A 21,460-nucleotide genomic window follows, 5' to 3' on the forward strand; every position below is an offset into this window, starting at 1 on the left:
AGTTATTTATTTGAGGATGTTCAAATCATTGTTTGCAGCAAATGCTGTTGAACACAATGAAACAACCCAAAGCAGATACAACAGTGACAGAGAATGATAAATGTTGCCAAAAGTCTTGTCCTCCCACTTAGACCTAAAACCTCATAACACACCATAAATGACAGAAAAGACAAAGAACCACTCATGGCAGTTTAACTCCACTCAGCTTTCCATCTCATTTACACATTATGAGTCATTTTAGACAACACACACACACACACACACACACACACACACACACACACACACACACACACACACAAACAAGGGCAAGGGCCATCAGACAAACCTAAAGATGATTAACGCCGGTTGGGACGGACACACTCTCGCTCTACCTCCTCTGCACAGTCAAAAATGGGCTCTCTGGAGGCCTCCCCCATCTTTTGGGCAAAGATGAGACTGTCAAATTGGTTTGCCAGCCACATTACTGGCCAACAGGGAGGAGGAGGGAGGGGGGATGAGTTGGGGGGAGGAAAAGATTGAGCGTGCAGAAGTGGAGTGATGGAGGTGGAGGGGAGTGGGAAATGGGGCATAAAGTCTAAATCTGATAAATGAAGGGATAAGTGCATTATGCCCACAGTGTGTGGATTCGGCAAACTTATTTGGATTTTTTTTAGGCAAGGAAGCATTACCAACACAGGAGTTAAATAATAATGTTTGTGCAAATGATCATAAACTGAGCTCTTCTTTTCCTCCTCATCTCTCGAGATTAAATCATTTCCAAATTGTTACAAATGATATATCATAAATGCCTTTCTTTCTCTTCCATATATTTCATTTCCATATATCTGTACAGCAGAATACGAATTGTAGTAAATGTGAATATTATTGATCTAGATATTGTTGTAATATTCTAACAATATGGTGTACATTTCAGAGTATTTAAGATGGATATAGCGGAGACTACTTACTGCATGATATTTAGCATGTTTAACTATAATATCTAAAACTGAGCTAGACATGGTTAACTTAGAGCTTATTAGCAGTGAGATGGTGTTGTTATAGAGATGGAGACATGTTGCAAAGGACCTGCCTACCTGAGCATCATCAACAGCATCCTGAACTTCAGGCTTAACTGAGCAAATATGTGACCCCTCTTCATGTTAGAGCCTGCAGAAATTGTTCTCATTTCCTTACATGCTGATCACTGACTACAGCCTATTTCAGACTGTTTTAAAACACTCTGACCTCTCACAGCCAAGCATGCACACATGTGTTTGACAAGGCAAGGATAGAGCGCCACAGACATTGAATCATGACTCCCATATTTTAGCCATAAGTCAACACCATATGGGTGCAACTGTACTATCAAAGGACAAAAAAGAACAAAGGATTTATAAAGTCTTTTTGATCGAAGTCCCACTATATGGAAGTCGTATATTTTCAGTTTTTTCCCACATACACACAAAGCCATGCATGCAGGTGCATACACACACACAAACACACACACACACACACACACACACACACACACACACACACACACACACACACGCACGCACGCACGCACACAGTGACAGCTACGGCCAATCGATTTGCCACGCTCTTTCTCCTCAATGCTGACGATGCTTGAGTGGACGGGTTCCTGGTTGCCTGGTTCACAGAAAAGGGTCCCTCAAATGAATGTATTTCTACCTCTTGCAGGACAATGTCGGATAGGGAAGTAAATAATTAAAGGAAAGGGACCCTTTTTGACTGCATCAACCCTGCCACTGCTGGTAAGCTCTACTATCCATTGTGACTCCATTTTTGCCCATCCTGCAAAGGATGACCGATTTCTTTTCTTTTGAATTTTTTTGTATCTGTTTTACACAGTCGTGCCCTCCCTGCATGGAAACCCCTCACATTAAAGGAGTGTTTGCATTTTTGATTCTTATTTGATGTAAGTGCTTACCCGATAAGAGAGGAATGGGCCTAGTGTATGTTATACCTGACGCAGGTAATTAGCTGCTTAAGTTGTTTCTGTGTTATGCAGTTTTTTTGTGACGTGTGCAGCGGGTCCCCTTTTTCTCAAGCCGACTTGGTAACTGTGAAATTGGAGCGAAAAGGCATTGACTCAGAACTTTTAAGCTCATTTCACCTTCTGCATCTTGTAGCATGGCTTTGTTTGCTATCTGAAATTCTCACTAATTGTATCTTGGCTTAAGCATGGCACTTGTTACTTGGTTTCTTTCATCAGCTGTAGTACATTGTGTGATACAGTTAGCTTTGTGTTTGGAAAAAATGCCCATCTTAATTAAATCCAGGGCTACATAAAGACATGTTCATTGAGGTGCTCGATTAAGCCACCTCCGATAGGGAATGAATACGATAATGCTGTCAGGGCCTAGTGCTAATATGCTATCCAGTTCCCCTCGATTATCACATTACCACAGCTCGAATCAATTGATAAACTCCCATTCAATATGGTGGAGTATTTAATTGAGTCAGAGTCTATTGGATTTGAGAGCTGTGCAGTGCAGACATGCTGACAGCGGTAAACACTAGCAGGATGCTCTCTCTCTCTGCAATCCCTTTCTGAGGAGAGCTGCGGGATGAATTTCTGTTTCTGTGTGACTGTCTGTGTGTACACACTTGTAACAATACATATTCAATAGTATAGCCTGGTACCATTTCACAGAATTAAGATAAGGTGACAATATGAAAGTACAAACACATGTATGCTATTTTGTATATGAGAGGTAATCTAAATAGCTCATACACTTGAGCCCTCTGATTTACAACTATGTCTCCCCCACAGGCACAGCTCCAACATCAACCTGCACCGCAAACTGCTGACCAAAGAGCTGGACGACATTGTCCTGGACCCCCAACTCCCGCCACTGCCCAAGGACCTGCGAGCCGAGTTACTGGCCAAGATCTATGCTGGGCACCACATGGGCTTGGACCCATATGCCGGGATGGGCATCGGAGGCGCTAGCCTCCGACCCACTGGCCTGAACCACAATGCCCGTTCCCTGATGAGCAGTGAGTATCCCCACCACCCTCTCAACCATAACCTTAAAAACCACCACACCAACGGCTTTTCCCGGGGCCAGCCAGACGATTACATGGTGTTGGACCTGAGCACCACATCCAGTGTTCAATCCAGCAGCAGTGTCCACTCCTCACATGAGTCAGACGAGGGCTGCGACGAAGGCATCCTGTTGGATGACTTGGAGGAGGAGGAAGAAGAGGAGGGAGAAGAGGATGAGGAGGGAAACAGCGAGGGGGAGGACTGCTCACAGCATGCCGAGGGGCAGGCTGAAGGAAGGCATCGGGATGAGACTGGAGAACTAAGAGGTGAAGGACATGGTGAGGGGTTGGAACCTTCCTCTTCGCCATTCCTCTTTGCGTCCACCGGGGGCAGTAACAGTGGTAACAGTGGGATCCTCTGCAACATCTGCCATAAAATGTACAGCAACAAAGGAACCCTGCGTGTGCACTACAAGACTGTGCACCTGCGCGAGATGCACAAGTGCAAAAGCCCCGGTTGCAACATGGTGTTCAGCTCTGTGCGCAGCCGTAACCGACACTCTCAGAACCCCAACCTCCATAAAAACATGCCCTTCTCTACAATGATAGACTAAATAATGACTTGCTACTCGACCCTGCTGTCAGTCGGCCCACTCCTCCCTTCATTCCTCATCCTTATTCCTCCTCGAATCAGCTTTTAATCCCAGCCCAGGGCCATCAAATGCAAGCTAAATGCCTGTATGCCTCCTGCCCGTCCTCTGTAAGTCATTGCAAGACATTTCTATGTCCCTCTATAAAATTCATGGACTCTAAATACAGTTTATTATTGTGACCTTTGACTTTTCTTTCATTGGAGGAACAGGAAGACGCTCTGACGCATGGAGTTTTCTTTATAACAAAACTCCAGTCGTTTTTTTTTTTTCATAAGCTCCTCCATCTTTGCTTTCAGACTTCTCTCCCCACTTTGTTTTCATGTCAATCTCCAAAGAATCTATTCAATCTCTTATTTGTGACTTTGCCTGCAGAAATGATAGTATTGAAAAAAGAAAAAAAAAGAAAATCTTCTTGTTGTATTTGTGTAATGATAGCTTTTAAATGAACCCGTTACAAAAGCATGACAGCTTCATTTGTAAATAATGTCCCAAGAGGCTTTTGGTGTAAAAGAGTTGTGTTGATGGTTGTTTGCTTCTTTTTTCTCTCTCGTTATGGTTTTATGTTACAGTCCAGTACAATACTTCCAGCTATAGGCAAGAAAGAGGTAGCATCTTACTAGCTTGACTCATTTATGTTAGCTCCAAAGACATGTTTTAAACTGAGTCCTAGGAAAAAAAAGAATATCATGTGACTTGTTTTATCTACTTGTTAGATATTCAGAGGTTGCCGGCATGCTTTTTTAGGCTCCTACACTGATATCATTCTCTGTATTTCTATTTTTATTTTTATTTTTTGTCTGTTATGTTTATGAGCTTTAGTATACAAATTCAGTTTTTGCACTTTGCATCTATACAAGGGGATGTGTAATATTATTATAATGAGGACTTTTGCAATGGTGAGTTTCGGCGTTGTTCGGGGCCATTGATGGCGATAGTGCCAAGGTAGATGATAATACCTTCAACATACGTGTGCCAGTTTCTTTTTGCACGTGCTCAGTTTCAAACACAGTTTCACAACAGGAAACGTCTTGCCTCCCTGAACAAAACCTGAGATCTGTCCATGTCGCTAAACAACGTATTCAGAAAGCGTCTCCAAAGTCTCTTGCCTCAAAATAAAACCAAGTGTGACTGAACATAAACTGCTTTTCCACAAACACAAAAGGAGTTAGCTATTGATAAAGTCTCTCTTCCTCTTTTTGTTTAACGTGTGTATGGTTGCCAGTTATAATCCCGATAATTACTTCAGGAAATTTAGCGGGGAAATCTGCATGACATTATTGTACCACTGTCAAACTAAGTTATCGGTGCAAGAACTCATGTTTGTTCTCACAAAAGGCATCTTAATGAAATATGACTGTCCCATAGATTTGAAAAAGAAAAGAGAAAAAAGATGAAAATAGTCATTCAACTGTGACCAAAACAAATATGTTTGCTAAAGAAGAGCTCTTTCAGTGTGACACCGTGTACTTAAATCATGCCCCATTGGATTAATATGATGCACTTGAGTCTTAAATCTTTTGCTGTAATATTTTCGGTATCGGTTGCCATTGCTGAGTGTCGGCTACAAATGTACTCTTTGAAAAATGTTGCCATTTTCCTGGCTGTTGTTTGCAGACATTTTGAACATGTCCATGACTGTCTTACGGTACAAATTTTTCCAGTAACTGGGCAAAGTAGCCAAGGGAAGGGGTATTTATTGGTGGGTGATGTATCTTCATGGAGATGTTTTTGTCCAGTATAAGAATATTTTTTGTAAAAAGACAAAAAATAGAGATTGTTCCTCAGTTTGACTTGTTTATCAATGTATTAGCAATGCGTTGTGTTACTATACAAGGAGATCTTCTCTTACTTGACTGGTGCTACACACAGAGGGGAAAAATATGCAGTGTTATGTGGTGTGCTGTACAGTATTCACAACACCTTACATCCATAACAGTGTTGAGTTCCATTTTTTTCATTCTGAAGCCATTTTTCAATATAGACATGACCTATTCTAGTGAAATATTTCCTTTCTTTATTTTTTTTAAGACTCCACCTTTATGACACATGCAGTTTTCAGTCCTCTCTTCTCAGAGATAAAGGGAGCGAGACAGAGAGCCGAGGCTGATGGAAAGGTTGCGGAGGTGGAAGGCTGACTAGGGAGGAAAGGATGACAGCAACGATCATTAAAAATGTGCTGCTTCTCCGTTACCTGGAGGCGTCCCTGCCATTCCAGCTTCTTCTGTCTAATAACTCACTTGTCACTTCGTTACACTGCCAGGCTCCAAGGTTGCTGACAAGACTGTGACACTGACAGAAAGAGAAAAAGAAGGGAAGATATTGCGCTCTCTGAACAATTCAATTTGACCCATTCGTTTTAGTTGAATCCAATTCATCTATTTATTTTCTATGTGTGCTGATTCTTATTCAGGGTCACTGATAATTTAATTCAATTCCTTGCTCTCATTCTGTTTTTCTCTTTGTCTGTCAGAGCGCAGTCATTTAACAACCGCCTTACCCATTTCTTCAACCCGCCACTCACTTACCACCTCCACACCCCACAGCGCCGGTCCTACAGGGACACACACTAATAGTGTATGCTTAAGTTCACCGGACGGCCATGGCATAGGAAAAAGGGATGGGTAATTGCCTGTTTATCCCAAGTGAAGGGAAAATTGAGTACAGGAACCCCTGCCTTCTCCCAGGAGTGGGTTTCACTGAGGCGCTTGCTGCCTCATTCATTCATTCAATCCCACCGGCCCTCGCTCTGGCAGGAACAAAAAAAAAAAAGTGCTACTCCAGGAACCCTGCTGACAGCTGTCTCTCTAACACACAACCATAAAAACACACCCGCATACACACACAGAGAGTGGCACACACGCACACATGCTTCCTACTTACGGGCAAGAAAGATGACAAGAACAAGATGACTTGTTAACCTCTAGCGGTGGAGGAGACGGGGGCAGAGCAATGCTCTCGCCACAGGAAATGAAACTCTTGCATTTACATTATTGCTGCCTCTGCCACTACATAGAAAGCTCATATTATATTGTGGAGAATGATGTGAGCTCGCACTGAGTCGGGAATGGAAAGTCCAAAGCTTTTCTTCTTATTATTATTATTTAAATTTAAATATCCAACCGATAATTATGGGAGACGTTTATACCGAAAGAGGACACTGTTTAATTAATAAAATCGAATTAAAAAAAATGCCAGCAAGCTTTTTGTTTTGGACCTTATAGAATTAGAGGAGCTGTACATACCCAACATATCAAATGTTATCTTAATGTAAGTGCACTCTGCCCTATCAACCTCAGCTTCTGTGCCCTTCTAGATTTGAGAAAAGTTTTTCAGACTCCACCACACTCTTTATGTTCTCTTCCTTGCTGTCCATTTCTCAAGCTGCAGCTACAGTGCATGCCCTCTGTCAGTGTACTTGTGTGTGCCAGGCTGAAAACTGAGTATCATAGAAGACATTACAGCACCCTCCTCCCACCTCCTACGGACTCCTTATGAGTCCTGCATGGTGTTGGTGATGCCAGCGGAGCTCAAGAGCTGCAAAAGGCTGAAAACGGAGCTGAGAACACTCAAGCAAACCTCTGGGAGACAAGGAGACTGACGGCGAGAGAGAGAGAGAAAGAGAGCGAAGGCAGAGACTGTGGAAAAGGGATTGAGCTTAGAAAGTGGTCTGGCTGAAGCCTTGCGGCAGTCACTTAACAAGGCAGGGGAGAAAGAGAGGTACCAAGGAGAGGAGAGCGCAAGAGAGCAGCAGGGCCAGGACTCCCCAGGAGTCATCGCCAGCTTCTTCTTCTAGATTGCCTGCTGGAGAGCGATCGAGCCACCCCTCACATTTGCACCCTTCTCCCTTACGCTCTCCTCTCCTCTGAGAAATGACCACCAATTTCGCCCCTCTCCACTGAGAAAGCGCCCGATCCAATCTTAGTCTTTCTCACTTCTTCAGGGCCCAAGTGCTTTCTGCTACCGAGTGACCGGGGCTGTGGATCCCGCAAGAACACGTCACTCAGAGCGCCTCATTGGCCGAGACCACTGGAGTGAATCTTTAATATTTGATTAGAGCGTCAGGCATCAATTATTTTGTAATTCTACATAGCACACAGAGGGAGGAGGGCACGGCAAACGGCTGAAGCAGCTGACCTGTTAATCACGGTTCATTTTGTTCACGTCACAGATCGAGTGAGTACAATAGGTGTAAGCGGAGAGGATGAGAGGGGACACCGCATGCAAACTGTCCAGTTTATGTAGCTCATGGAACAAAGGGGGACGTCATAAGAAGTATGCAGATAGAAGAAAAACACAGATTTGTATAGATGATTCAGTCCCATGTGAATTGTTCTGCAAAAAATATACCCTCATTAATTTGAACTGGAACCTGTGAAATGTCGAGAAATAATTCATTTATTGTTTTCCATTGTGCCAATTATATTTTACAGTCTTAAAGTATAAATAAGCTTGAAGACCTAGTGAATTTAGACTTATGTTTTCACTCGTGTTTTTGTGTATACAATGCATTTGCGTCTTAAAAAGCCTGTGTTATGGCACTGGCACTCGACAGCGTTGCATGGCTACATCGTCGCACTGCAAAGAACAAACAGAGCAGAGGAGCTTGGGTCAAAATGGTGATTTGGAAGCCTCATGAATACTGTATGTACCTAAACAGGTGTTTCCCATTTGCAGACGGGACGGGAAAAATGGTCCTCTTTTTAAAAGACTCTTGTTTCTTTCTTTTCTTTCTTTTTTTGCCTTTCTTGTATTTGTTTCTGTATTATAACTGTCTATGGTTTTTGCATAAAATGCATAAGGGTTTTGGGATGTAAATGGAATTTTATTCATATTTTGTCCAAATACCTCTTGTAATTTGTATCAGAATTCTTGTACAATTTTTATATTAAAGATTTATCAGTCACTGGCATTTTGTCATCGCAATTTTATTCAAAACTCTGTTATATTTAATTTTATTAGAGCAGCTTGAAAAGACACCCTTCTCCATAATGCAGAAAGAAAATGCAGAACCCCGAAACAATGTGTCAATCAAGCCATTTTAACAAGACACTGATTTCAGCAGGTTTTACCGGGCTCTTAATTGCTCTATGATAAAAAGCACGAGGGAAAAGGCTATCTTGACCAATTAGTGGACGATTAGATTAATAGAGTTATTAAAAGATGTACTGGCATGAGGAGAAGGTGCTGCTGGTCTTAGCAAATTAGTAGGATAGTCACTGACGGACGGAAACAAAAGACATATAGCATCACATGCTGAAATTAAATGAAATACCCTTGTGAAGCAACTATGTTATGGGAAGAAATGTACACTAAAAGTACTTAAAACCGGCTAAATTGTTTGGCTATACCTAAAAAAGAAAAGCACAGAATACGTGAACAAACAACAAATGCCTTTTGATTTGAACAACCATGTTCTCCCTCTATCAAAAAGATCTAGCAAAGCATCAACAATTTCATGTATGTCTGCACATGAAATGAAGACTATTAACATCTATGAATATTAACATCGGTCAAATAAGAAGGAAAAAAGTGTGACAATAGAAGAACAAAGTGACATCGTAGACAGAGATTGACAACGACAACGGACAAATGCAGGGTCATTTTGCAAAAGCGACCTGTGCTGATATCATTTGCTGTGACTGGGGGTCAAATTACAAATTGATATGAGCTCCAGCAGCGATGTCATGTTTGCTCTGGTAACCAACAGGAACATAATGCCTCCTCCCTCCCCCCTGTGAATGTGAAGGAGTGACACAGGCCGTATTGACCTTGAATTAGACACCATTCCTCTTTGTCACACACCAGTTCCTTGATCCTGTCATTGTTGCCAAGTACGCAACACACACACACACACACACACACACACACACACACACACACACACACGCACGCACACACTAGATTTCAGAATAATAACGCTAGATGGTATTGATTATATGCAGTGTTAGTAAAAGATACTCCCCCACTTTTCCCCGATATCCTCAGCCACCCATCTTCAACACACACACACACACACACACACACACACACACACACACACACACACACACACACACGCACACACACGCACACACACGCACGCACACTCCCTTTCTCGGCGACGACCTCCAACCAGGGAGGTGGTGGGCGCTGTCCGCCGCTACGATGACCTCCCCGCTACTGTTCTTGTTCCTGGCGGCGGCAGGCCATCGATTGGCCTGACAAACACGCTCGCCCTCGGCTGACCTTTGAGAAGCAGAGCTCTTTGCTGTGTGTGTACATACAGACAACCAGACAGACAGGGCGAGCTTTGTTGTGTCTGAACTGGAAAGGGTGCTGCCGGGGGGAGGATAGTGAGAGGGGGGGGGGGAGACAGGGCAAAGATGTCCATCAGTCCATCTGCCTGTCTGACCTTAGAGTCCGTCCATTGAAGAGTCTGTATCAGTCAATGACTTGCCGGGTTTTAATGTTTCCAAACACATGGAAGCAAATTGGAATAGCACATCAGAGTTAAATATAGTTGACTTACAATAAGATATCATGTTTATTTGAGCATTGTAAACCTGTGCCTGCCAGAGAACAAGACAAATCACTAGCTCTCGTTCACCTTCACATTTAGGGGCAAGTACAGTGTATATAGGACAATAAATAGGACACGGCTCCCGTTTCCAGCTCCAAGCTGTGAAACTCAAGTGACTGAGACATGGCTACATGTTACAGAGCTTATCTTAAAATTTCAAAATGAAAGTCAATAGTGCCTGCGAAGCATTTCGGCTGTAAATGTCTACACGTATCATGTACTGTCCTGTCTGCAGTTCAACAGACTTGCACGTCTTTTCACTGTGGAAGGAAGTCAGCTGTCAAAAAGAAGCAATTCCACTACAGACAGAACATGCAATGTCATGCAATAGGGGGGTTGAAGAAAAATCAAGCCGTAAAGTGAAAATGTTAACTAAGCTATAGGCACACAGAGAAAAGAACGCCACCCTAAAAGCATGCATATTTAATTACACACACTGTACATAAAAATGCAGTCTAATTGGTGTATATTGTTATCTAATGTAATTAGTTTATCATTTTATGAGCGAAAGAAAGAGAGAAAGAGATTTGTCAAACCAACTTATTAAAATCCCTTTCAGCAAGAAATTAAGCAAATTCTGGAAAAACTGGTTTTAATCTATAAACCAGATTAATAGTAAACACCAGTCAGTGAAGGATGTATCAAAAAGGGCTCATATCACCCATACAGTATTGCATTACTCTGCAATACTTCACTGTGTGAATCTCTCATGGCTCAAAAAGGTCAGTAATTGTTTCTGTAAGAAATGATCAGAGAAGTGAGGATGTGAAGGTCATAAAAATACAGACCAATAATTCTGTGAACTATACACACCATACTCAAATTCATAAATGTTATTTCTGTATTTCGTTTCTTCCAACATGGGAAGTGTATCGTCAGGAAAATCACTCAAATATGCCCACAAACCATTCACCGTCATCACTGCACTGAAAGCAAAAATCTATTTTCATTGAGGACTAATTTATTGTAATTGCCCACTATAATTAAAGGTAAATTACCAGAATTTAGGGGAGAAGAGCAGTAAAGATTTTTATATTCCACTGCTTTATCTCTGAGCTGCTAAATTTAAAGCTCCATGTTTAATGTAACAATGAACAGAGCAATTTCTTTCAACTTTTTGAAAGGTGCAATTCATAATTATACTGAAAGAGACTGGATGACTGTGAGCAGAAGCACTTATTAAATGCTAGTGCGTTGCTCAGAAAATGTGGGGTTAAAGGGAATAAAATAGATGGTCACTGCTGAATTCTTATAAAAACTCATCTGTGGTAACATGAGCCTTGGCTAGGATGGACCACATACACATATAAGACTTTTTACTGGGCCTTATTGATTTGGTTCTACACCAGTGAGGCCTGCAATGCTGGCTAATGCTATTGACGAGCCATCAGTCTTGTCCAGAAGTGTGGAGGCATGCAGCTCTTTTTCCAAGACCAACCAAGGAAGGAGAGAGGAAGAGGAGGAAAGAAAGAGAGGGGAAAAACATCAATGGACAGTGATGGAGAGTGGGGAGGAGTGCGAAGATGCAAGCGCAGCAGACAGACTCAGACCCCTGTCCATGGTTTGGGAACACTAAATTAGAAAAAAGACAAAAGGGATGAGAGAGGGAGAAACTGTAAACAGCTGCATCGATCCAACTAGTGTTGGGCAAATCAAACCATTACAGCAAGAGTCTCATGCCCCGGAGTTGAGGGAGATAGTGTGAATATCTATACACTGCCCTGGTGAGGAGAAAAGTTTGCACCAGCACACGCTGGATCTCTTTTCAAATTGTTGGACTTAGTAACTCTTCAGTTTGCTTCACCCGCTAAATAACAAGGTGGAAGTGCAGCAGGATAGGAAGGGGTTAACTCCGACGAGGGTGGAAGAGAGGATGAAAAAAGCCCTCTGGCAACCCAGGGACAGAGGGAACGCTGAACTCATCACAAACCCCTCTCCTGGCGTCCGCCAGCACATAATGACCCCAACAAGACGGGAATCCCTTTTAATTAAAGTGAAGGGAGATCAGTTAAGCAGATGGTTGCCGACAAATATTAGGGGAAATAGAATGTTTAATGGTCTGTGCACTTATCGCAGGCTATTTTCCACACCCAGCCCCAAACTGATAAACAGGACAGAGCCGTGTTAATCAACCTTACAACCTTTAAAGCCCGAGATAAGAGAATAATTCGGGATCTTTGTAAATTAGCTTGAGATGTGGCTAAGACTCTGGCCCCTCGCGTACTCAGGGCCAGACTGTCGAGGAGGGAGAAGAATTTCTATCAGTGTAATAGCCTTGTGCCATGGTGAAGAAGTTTGGGGGGAAAAGTACTATTTCTAGGGGATAAAGATATATTTTTTTTCCCGTTGTTTTCCTGAGTTTTTTATTCCCCTTGTGGTTTGACCCTCTTGCCACCACCCTACTGCGCTCTTATCAGTGACACAAGAGAGTCGCCCGCCTCCGTGGAAATAATCTAAACAGAAAGGCGGGGAATCGGCAGCCCGAGCCGGTGGCCTGTGTGAGCAGGTTAACGGGCCCTCACCCCTCTAAGTCAGACACAGGTGGGGGTGGCCTGTGTTTATTTTGCAGATGATGGATTGAAGAGGAAGGGATTATCGACAACAGCAGCAGCCCTTGGAGAACACTAGCAGGTACTATTTTGCAATAACAAGCCTAAAAGGAAAAGTTTTTCTTTAGATAGCATACAGCAGCGGTTTCAAAATGAATGTGGTCCAAGGCTCATGATATTAATTTCTTACTCTAATTCTATCAATTAACCGTGGCTTAGTATTTGGCCTCATGAGAAAAAGAAAAGAAAAAAAAAACAGTTATTTAAAAAAATAAAAATCAGACCAGAACACTTGTAGTAAAACAATAAAAGATAAAAGGTGCTAAGTTTGACCTTTTTAAATAAACAACATTACACAAAATGGTCAAAAATGAATTTTTTTCTTTTTTTACGTGATGGAATAGTATTGTTTAACGCCGTGGTGGTGGTGTTTCATTTTTCTGAGACATGCTTTTGAGTACTGCAGCGTGACAACACGCTTTCGGTAAAACCAACAACTTGTAATAAAAGATTTTCTCATACGTGCTACAACAGCTGTGCAGTAATTATGTCAATATGTCAAAACAACTCACACAATTATTGTTTTGCTCCAATTTGAATGTGCCTATTGAATGTATATAACCGGCAAAACAAAATCAAGTTTGTCAACTTCTAAGTATTGCACAGAAATCCCTGATCTTGTCTTTCAACATTGTTCTTTACTGTATGTTGTGACCACACTCATATCAACAAGACAATTTTCCAAAAGCCTGCAATGAACTTAAACAATTTACATCCAACATATACTCTCCTCAGTGAACATATTTGTTTTGCCAATGCAAATTTCCCCTCCAGTATATTTTACCTTTTTTTCAAATGAAAAACACATTGGCTGAACTCGACTCCACCTCTTTCCACCCCAATCTTTTTCTTTTTTAAATCACACACAGCAGAACGATACTGCATTTAGCAAGCGTTCAGAGCATTTCTGTTTTGTTTTTTAACCAGTTAACTTTTGTCAGCCCTTCTGAGCTCTGTTGTTTCCTCCCTGGCCCCTTTGGAAAAGGGACACTGGATTGAAGGTAATTGCGTAGAGAAATGCAGACATTTATCAGTGCTTGTGGTTTGGGACCTTAAATGGTCCTGCTGACAATTTTCCCTTACAGTAGGCCACTGTGGAGCTGGCAGGTTCTGTTCGGAGCCCCAACACCGGGCTTGAAGGCTCAGAGTGCTGCCATATGTTGGACCTCACTGGTGCCAGCAGCAAATGTGCTGAACAACGAGACTCAAACCATGAACTCCGTGCCTTGGCAGAGGGTGGGTGCACGGGCTACTTGCAGGAGTAAAGAAATACGCAGTTCACCCAAAAAAAATTACGTATGAAAGTATGTGTTTTTGTGTGTCCAACAAGTCGGTCTACCTGTCTATTTGTCTGTCCAGTGTCAGATTGAGAACATATTGCATCCCGCTGTTTCTTCAACACACGCATGCATATTAGTCTCAATATCCATGGAGAACATCCCAGATTGCAATGGGTCACACCTGGTTATGCTTCTTCCCTGTCTCCCCTCTTGCTCCACTCCCCGGTTCCCACACCGGCGGCATCTGGAACCTATTGGCGGCAGAGTCACACCGAGCCATAAAGCCCTCAAAGGCTCACAAACGCACTAGGGGTAGAACGTCAAACAATGTTGGCCCAACAAGCTGCCAACAGACACAATGCATCTTGAACCTGAACAAACCCCAGTGCTCATTTTTTATCCTCTCCGTCTCTGTGTATGTCTCCCTGAACTATTCCTCTCTCTCTCTCTCTCTCTCTCTCTCTCTCTCTCTCTCTCTCTCTCTCTCTCTCTCTCTCTCTCTCTCTCTCTCTCTCTCTCTCTCTCTCACTCACTCACTCTCTCTCACACAAACACCACCTGGGAATGAGTCGAGGGAGAATTTTTACATTTTTACCCCTAAATGGAATTGGTACTGATGCTGAGGGAGCTAAAAGCGGCTCAGGCGACTGAGACCGTGGAGAAACAGATACTGATGAGGCCAGAAACTGGCTGTCAAAATAGCTTGTAGCAGAAACACAACACTCGCAGTGCATCCAGATCCAGTACTGAAACAGGCTCTGGCTGGATCTGTTTATGGTTTTAATCAAACGGTCTGTTCAGCCACCATGCTCTGCCCTACTGTGTCACAAAAGGGTTAATGGCCACTTATGCCACCCGACAGATAATGTGATCTGTCCTGGATAGGATCTCAGGAGTGTGAGCGAGACCCTTTGTCACATGGCCATCCTTTTAGACATGAGAGGAGCGGGGGTGGGGGTCATTCTGTCACAGCCTTGTAATGCTCTTATCGATTCTCCATATCTGTTACGGAGGCTGGGAAGCACGTCCCAAATTCGATATGCTTTTAATAGGGGCCAAGTTCTCCAAACAACACAGTGCCGATCAAAATGAAGAAAAAAAAAATGTCTGAAAAGATGACAGCAGCAAGAACAAAGCTTTTGCAATTGAGCAATTAAATAAAACTGAAGTATGTGTAGTTTGTCTGGCAGTTCCATTACATGCTTTATATATTGCCTTCTTTCTTCCAGCCATCTCCCCTTTTTGATTTCTATGGCATAAAAATGTTGGCCCAGTTTTAGAGCACAAAAATCTGTGTTGGAGCTATTTCAAACCCGCATTTTATTGCAAACAAATGTTGCCTTTGATACTAGCTACAATGGGTGATACTTCACTGTTTGTTTGTGCTGGAGGTGAAAATGAGTTGCTAACATTTGGAAGGGAAAGCTTGTGAAATATAACGCAGCAACAACACACAGAGGGGGAAAAAAATGGCACTCTTTAATGTCGTGCAGGAGCCTGCAATGTTTTTCCACTCATTAGAGGGACTTTGAAGTGTGTGTCTGAAACTTAAGCTTGGGAAACCTGACAGAGACAAGATTGCGGTGCGCACTTTCCTCTCCAAGAACACCGCGACTCAAGGTAACATATCCACATCCTATTAGTTTGTGGTAAACTTACCAATTGGATGCAGACAGACTGTGGTATTATGCAGTGCAGAATTTGATCATGTTGCCCATGGTATAACATAGAGTAGGTGTGCATGGTGAGATAACTACAGCTCTGTCAAATTTAATTTTGCCTCATGACTATTACCACTAGAGCATTATCAAAAGGGGGAAAAAAAGGTAGATTTTGTGTGAGAAGCATTAGAAGTGCTTTGCTGGTCTCAAGTCTTTAGGACTCCAGTGAGGGGTGGTGCAAAGTCTTGCCTCTTCACTGTCAGACCCCAGGGTGCTGTCTAAATTAACTGGGACGAGTGGATTGTTAGAGGGATGACCCTTTCCCTATTCATCCGGTTCCTCCGCACACACACACTTCATCACACGTACACACTCTGAACGTCAACCGCTAAGCCTCAATAAATCTGATAAGCCACCCTGGTGGCTTCTGTGGCCAATCCGCACAGAGAACAACAAGGCCGGTATCAGGAAGCTGCAAAGCCCTCGTCAAGCGGGACTCCAGAGTACTCCGAAGGGCCGCGCTCGCACCCCTGAAAGCTGGCCCGTCTCTCGGCTCTCCCTTACCCCACCCCAGCTCCTACCCACTACCCCCACGCCTGGGTGATGTCATTATTGAAGTCTTTGGCGTGCTATCCGAGGAGTAAGTTACCACTGACAGGTTCAGAGCCTGGCTGGCTCACCCATGAGGATTCATGACTTTGAAGCTATTGCCCTTAAGCTGCAAATTATTCTTTTCAGGCTCTCTGTGCTCTACCTACGGCTTTAATCCACGCCCTCCTTCTCCCCAGAACACTACAGCTGCACCCACTAGCCTGAACACACATACAAGCATTTTAGATAGCGGTAGAGAGTTACGGACACAGAGAGAGAGAGAGAGAGAGAGAGAGAGAGAGAGAGAGAGAGAGAGAGAGAGAGAGAGAGAGAGAGAGAGAGAGAGACAGAGAAGGCAAACACATGCTCACTCGCTTTCCTAGATATCTGGAAACACATACTTTATTGAATAGCCTCACCCCCCCTCAGCAGAGTAAAGTTAATAACACCAGCAGGGCAGAGTACCAGGCTCCAGCAGCACCGGCAAAGATCCTCTTAGCCCCAGCCCATCCATTCCTCACTCCCTTCATCAGCACTTAGTGGACATCTGTGCAGTGCCAGCCCTCTCCATATGCCACGGCGGTCAGAAGACAAACGACCATGTCAGCGTAGTGGCACGCCTGTATGTCTGATGCCACACAGGGGTGCAGGGTGGGTGTGGTGAGGGACATAGACAGGAAGAAGGCCAGGCCCACTTAGGAATGGACTGGGTCTGCAAAGCAGCCAGCACACAGGGAAAGGGGCAATAAGTTATCTAAACTGTAGACACATGAAATACCAAAACTAAAAAATGGCTCATGTGGTCAATGAGGCCTGTGTGGAAAACAAAGAGAAACGCCTTTACCCTTGCAGTCTGGAGGCCATGGAGCTGGTTTTGCTTGTAATGGCCCATTAACTTAACACATACAGTGTGTTGTATCATTGCGTGCTAACCTCTGCCAAAAGCACATCATACTTTCGTTTGATTAATTATCTACCTTCTGGTCAGTTTCAACTTAACTGTCCATCCATTTTTAATATACTCGTATTCGGTGCAGAGTGTGGGTTAGAGCCTATTCCAGTAGAAACTGGGCAGCCAGTGGTTTCCATTCATATTGCTATGTTGATGAAATGAACTAGTACAGACTTAAGTGAATTAAGTACTAAAAAGTAATACAAAATAAACAGAGCCTAATGTATTACTTGATATGCAGTTGCTAAAAAATAGTTCAATGATTTTTTGTGGGTGCATTACTACACTAGTTATTAGAGTTATCCTCATTTCCACGACCGTCGTAATATATCCTAAGTGATATTGGGTTTTTCTGGGCCCAATATTCATATGCGTTAAAAAAAGAAAAAAACTTTGTGAGTAATAGACATACTGAGTGGGACATCTTACATATGAAACATCCACTTGTCACTCCCGACGGAGAAACTATATAATGGTGACGCTGGTTCCAAATAAGTTAAGATAAGATAATCCTCTATTAGCTCCTCAGTGGAAAAAATTACAGGATTACAGTTGCACTGCTCACAAGTAATAAGTATCAAGATAAAAGAAACAAGTAATATAAATAAACAGTAGAACAGTAATAAACAGATTAAAGATTTAAGAAAAGAAATTCCAGTAAAAAAGAAGAATATTAAATTTACAGATGGAATAAAAATGTACAGAAAAAAACTGAACTCTAACCTACACGGAATGATTTAAGCTTGTGTTGCTACACACCAATATGGTTGAATCTGCATTAAGATAATATGTGTCGACTATATTTATTTGTTTACTGAGTTCCTCAGGTGACATGGCCTTCTAAAAAAAACAACTCATGAACCTAAAGCTCTTCATCACTTTTCCCTCAAATACCTGCTTGTTGGTACATCAATGAACACCTTACCTATAGATCTTTCTTCACTACCAACTCTAAAATACATGTTTATTCACCTGTCCCAAATCTCTGCAAGTTGATTTTTATATTTGAAAGAGTGAAAATAAGCAGTCTGACTGGACAGTAGGAGTGGTACTGTACTATTGATGTAAAATGATGAACTCCACTGGACCTCTCAATAAGGTAGGTTTCTTTGACATACAAATGGCCTTGAGACCAAAATGTCATGACACAATCACAATGTAATTTTAAAAAGAAGCGTTCTCTCAGACAATGACGTGGAGCTGACAATAATAAATTACTTTTGTTATACGGCACATACGGGGGGAGCATATACTTTTACAATCAATCAGGCAAGTTGTCGGAATGATTTCATAGTGCAAAGAATGATCCATATGTTTTCCACTGCAAAATTACTCTGATGAAATGAATGTGACTGAAAGGTGACTATCATAATTCAGCAACACAGGAGGTTAAACTTGTCATCCTTGAAACCCAAGGCTTGAGTTTCAGATGTAACGCTATGACTCACATATCACCCTCATGCTCCAAGAACAAAAATCTGTGTCCAGCCCAGGTTGAAGTAAAAGGGATTGGAGGTGGGGGGATGAGAGATGAGAGAAGGTGTGTGTAGAAAAGTATGGGAGGAATCACAGTATTCCCTGGGTAACAGGCTCTGGCGAAGGAACTGAGAGGTGTTTTGGCTTGTGTTGCATTCGGGGAGAGTGCAGCGTCTCCCTGAAGGAGGCTATAAAAAGACAAAGGAGGCAGGAGGCCATGTGGAGAGACTGTTGAAAGGGAGCAAACACCCACTCCATAATCCCACCACTGCCACCATCACCACCACTGGGGATGAAACGCACACTAAAATTGAGATCACATAAACACTAAATTGCTATTCCAAAAACAGATACAGTACATATTCACATAAAAACAGCAACGCTTAAGTTCAAGTTGAAACTTTAATGGTCGTAGTGGGCGATTAGTTTTGCAGCATGTATTACGTACAGCAATACTTCAAATGCAAAAGACTGACAGCCGCAACAAACAACGGACAGACATGCCAATGCCAATGCTGATGGAGAGGGCCAGTTACATGTGTGAAAGATCAGTATCACAAAAGGGAACCACAGATGTGGCTCCACACAATGGTCTAAGGAGACACCGAGGCTTGTACATTCACATTCTGTACTCAAAACCAAACAAACCCTGAGGCGTTAAGTCACATCTGACAGTTCGATAGACATAGACACAAATATACAAGAACAAATACACACAGAGGGAGCGTTGAACATGCTCTCCTCCTGCAGAAGTCCAAATATCTGAGCCATGAGGTAACACTGGCTGTGTTTTGTGACCAACGGTCCCTGATGCAATACAGTCCTGATGCAATACACATAATAATCAAATGAATCCAAACCCCTTCTCTGCTTTTGTTTTACTCCTGTCTTGGCCCCCGTGGCCAATGTGGCCAGTCAAAACATAGAAATTCTGATTTGAGTGACGGGGATGAGACGTGAGAAACAGAGAGGAGGGGAAAAAAAGGACAAAGAAAAAATAAAGAGGATGTGCCACATCCAATTCTGAATATTTACGTGTAAAATGTGCTCTGCAGTTCTTTCCCCTCGCAGGTCCATGGGAATGCAATGCTCTGGCTCTTTGCCTGGGTAAATGTGTTCCCTATGTGTGGGCTTTCTATCCCTCTGTGTTGTCTTCACCAGAAATGGGTGCAACTGGGCAAGGTGCAAGAGAAAGGTGCCTCTGGTTAAAGAGTTTTTTTCTTCCACTTACACATATGGTCGGAGAGCGAGAGAACGATAGAGAATGAGAGAGGGGGGTTAGGGAGAGGGGAGTGTATGGGATGGGGTGATGCAAAAAAAAAAAAAACATGGTTCTTTGGTTGAACCTGTGTGTGGGAGGTCCAGAAATCCCCACCACCACCACCACCTCCACCACTACTATTAAATACCTTTGGAACATCCCGACTGGCTTTTAAAGAGAGCTGCAGAGGGTAACTGGTGGATATGGAGGAAACTAAGCATGCCCAGAAGGGGGGGATGTTGTGAATCGCTGGGTGTCCATGACCTGGCACTGCTCTAGCCCTCCAGCTCATTGTTCTGGGCCCAAGAAATCCTTTATAAGCCCATTAGAGTGTGAATTTTACCAATCAAATTGGAGTGTCTAGTACTAACAAATGCTAGCATTGGATTTTATTGCTGTTTGAGCCCTCCTGGTGCAAGCCTTATGGACTATGTGGTCAAGCTGTTAGCCATTACATTGACAGGCATGCACACGTTTCTACATCTGGCCCTCTGCAGCTCTAACACACCAAGCCAATTACATGTTGTTGTTCTTTTTGACATATAATGTTTTTCGTAATCAGATAATTGCCCTACCCTTCAAACTCCCCCGTTGCAATGTTTTCTCTCTCTCTCTCTCTCTCTCTCTCTCTCTCTCTCTCTCTCTCTCTCTCTGCATATGTGCTGCTGCTGAAATGTTCCACCAAAGCTGCATCTTCAAAAACACATGTGTGTCTCGGTGTGCTCCATTCACGCAACAATTCTTTCGGGACGGTGTTCAAGACTTTGCAAGGACTAAAAGTGAATTGATGAGAGTTGGAAAAATAACAATTACTGGAAACCCTCAACTCAAAATTCTACATGGTTCCACTTTGAAAAGTGAGCACACATGGAGAGGTTTCCTGAAACATGTACTCCATGACAAGAATCTGCCAGTTTCTAAATACTTGCATGTGAAGCGGCCACAAAGTATGCTGAATGTGTCAAAACCTTGATGAAGGGAGGAGATCTCTTGATTGAGTCATGTGGTTGCATATTATCCCTCAAATCAACCAGCATGTGCTCTGCACTCACATCTGCACAGAGCACTCAAATCTACTGCCCACCACAGCTCTGCCATTTAGCCCAAAACACTTCACACCCTCTTAAGGATATAAACGTTATTGTTGGAAGACCTATAAATGAAATGTGATCCAACGGTCAGGGTGAAACCATGATCTGTCTTTAACATCAGACCTTCCTTCTTCTAAGATTTATTTAACTGCCTGGAACATTGTGCATTTATGGGAAACATTTGCAGAAACCTCAGGAATCTGCCCTCCCATGATTAAGACATTTCCATAAAACTATACTTGCAATCATGCCATCGTTATGGATGCAGCTGCGATGTATATGCAGGATTAAAATGCAGAAATGCAGAATTTGATTTTAAAAAAATCTATACAA

General features: G+C 42.8%; 1 protein-coding gene across 2 annotated transcripts in view; it reads left to right on the plus strand.

Moving 5' to 3' along the window:
• bnc2 (basonuclin zinc finger protein 2) overlaps positions 1-8,537 on the plus strand; it is a 154,843-nt gene extending 146,306 nt beyond the window's left edge. For both annotated transcript variants that reach the window (XM_068589024.1, XM_068589023.1), the window contains exon 6: positions 2,780-8,537. In XM_068589024.1, the coding sequence (XP_068445125.1) occupies positions 2,780-3,608 (829 nt within the window). In that variant the 3' untranslated portion in view covers positions 3,609-8,537. The remainder of the gene's footprint in view (positions 1-2,779) is intronic.
• Positions 8,538-21,460: the final 12,923 nt, after the last annotated feature.

The sequence above is a fragment of the Clinocottus analis genome, unplaced genomic scaffold (assembly GCF_023055335.1).
Source record: "Clinocottus analis isolate CAN_PGR_092001 unplaced genomic scaffold, fCliAna1.0.p SCAF_22, whole genome shotgun sequence".
NCBI lineage: Eukaryota > Metazoa > Chordata > Actinopteri > Perciformes > Cottidae > Clinocottus > Clinocottus analis.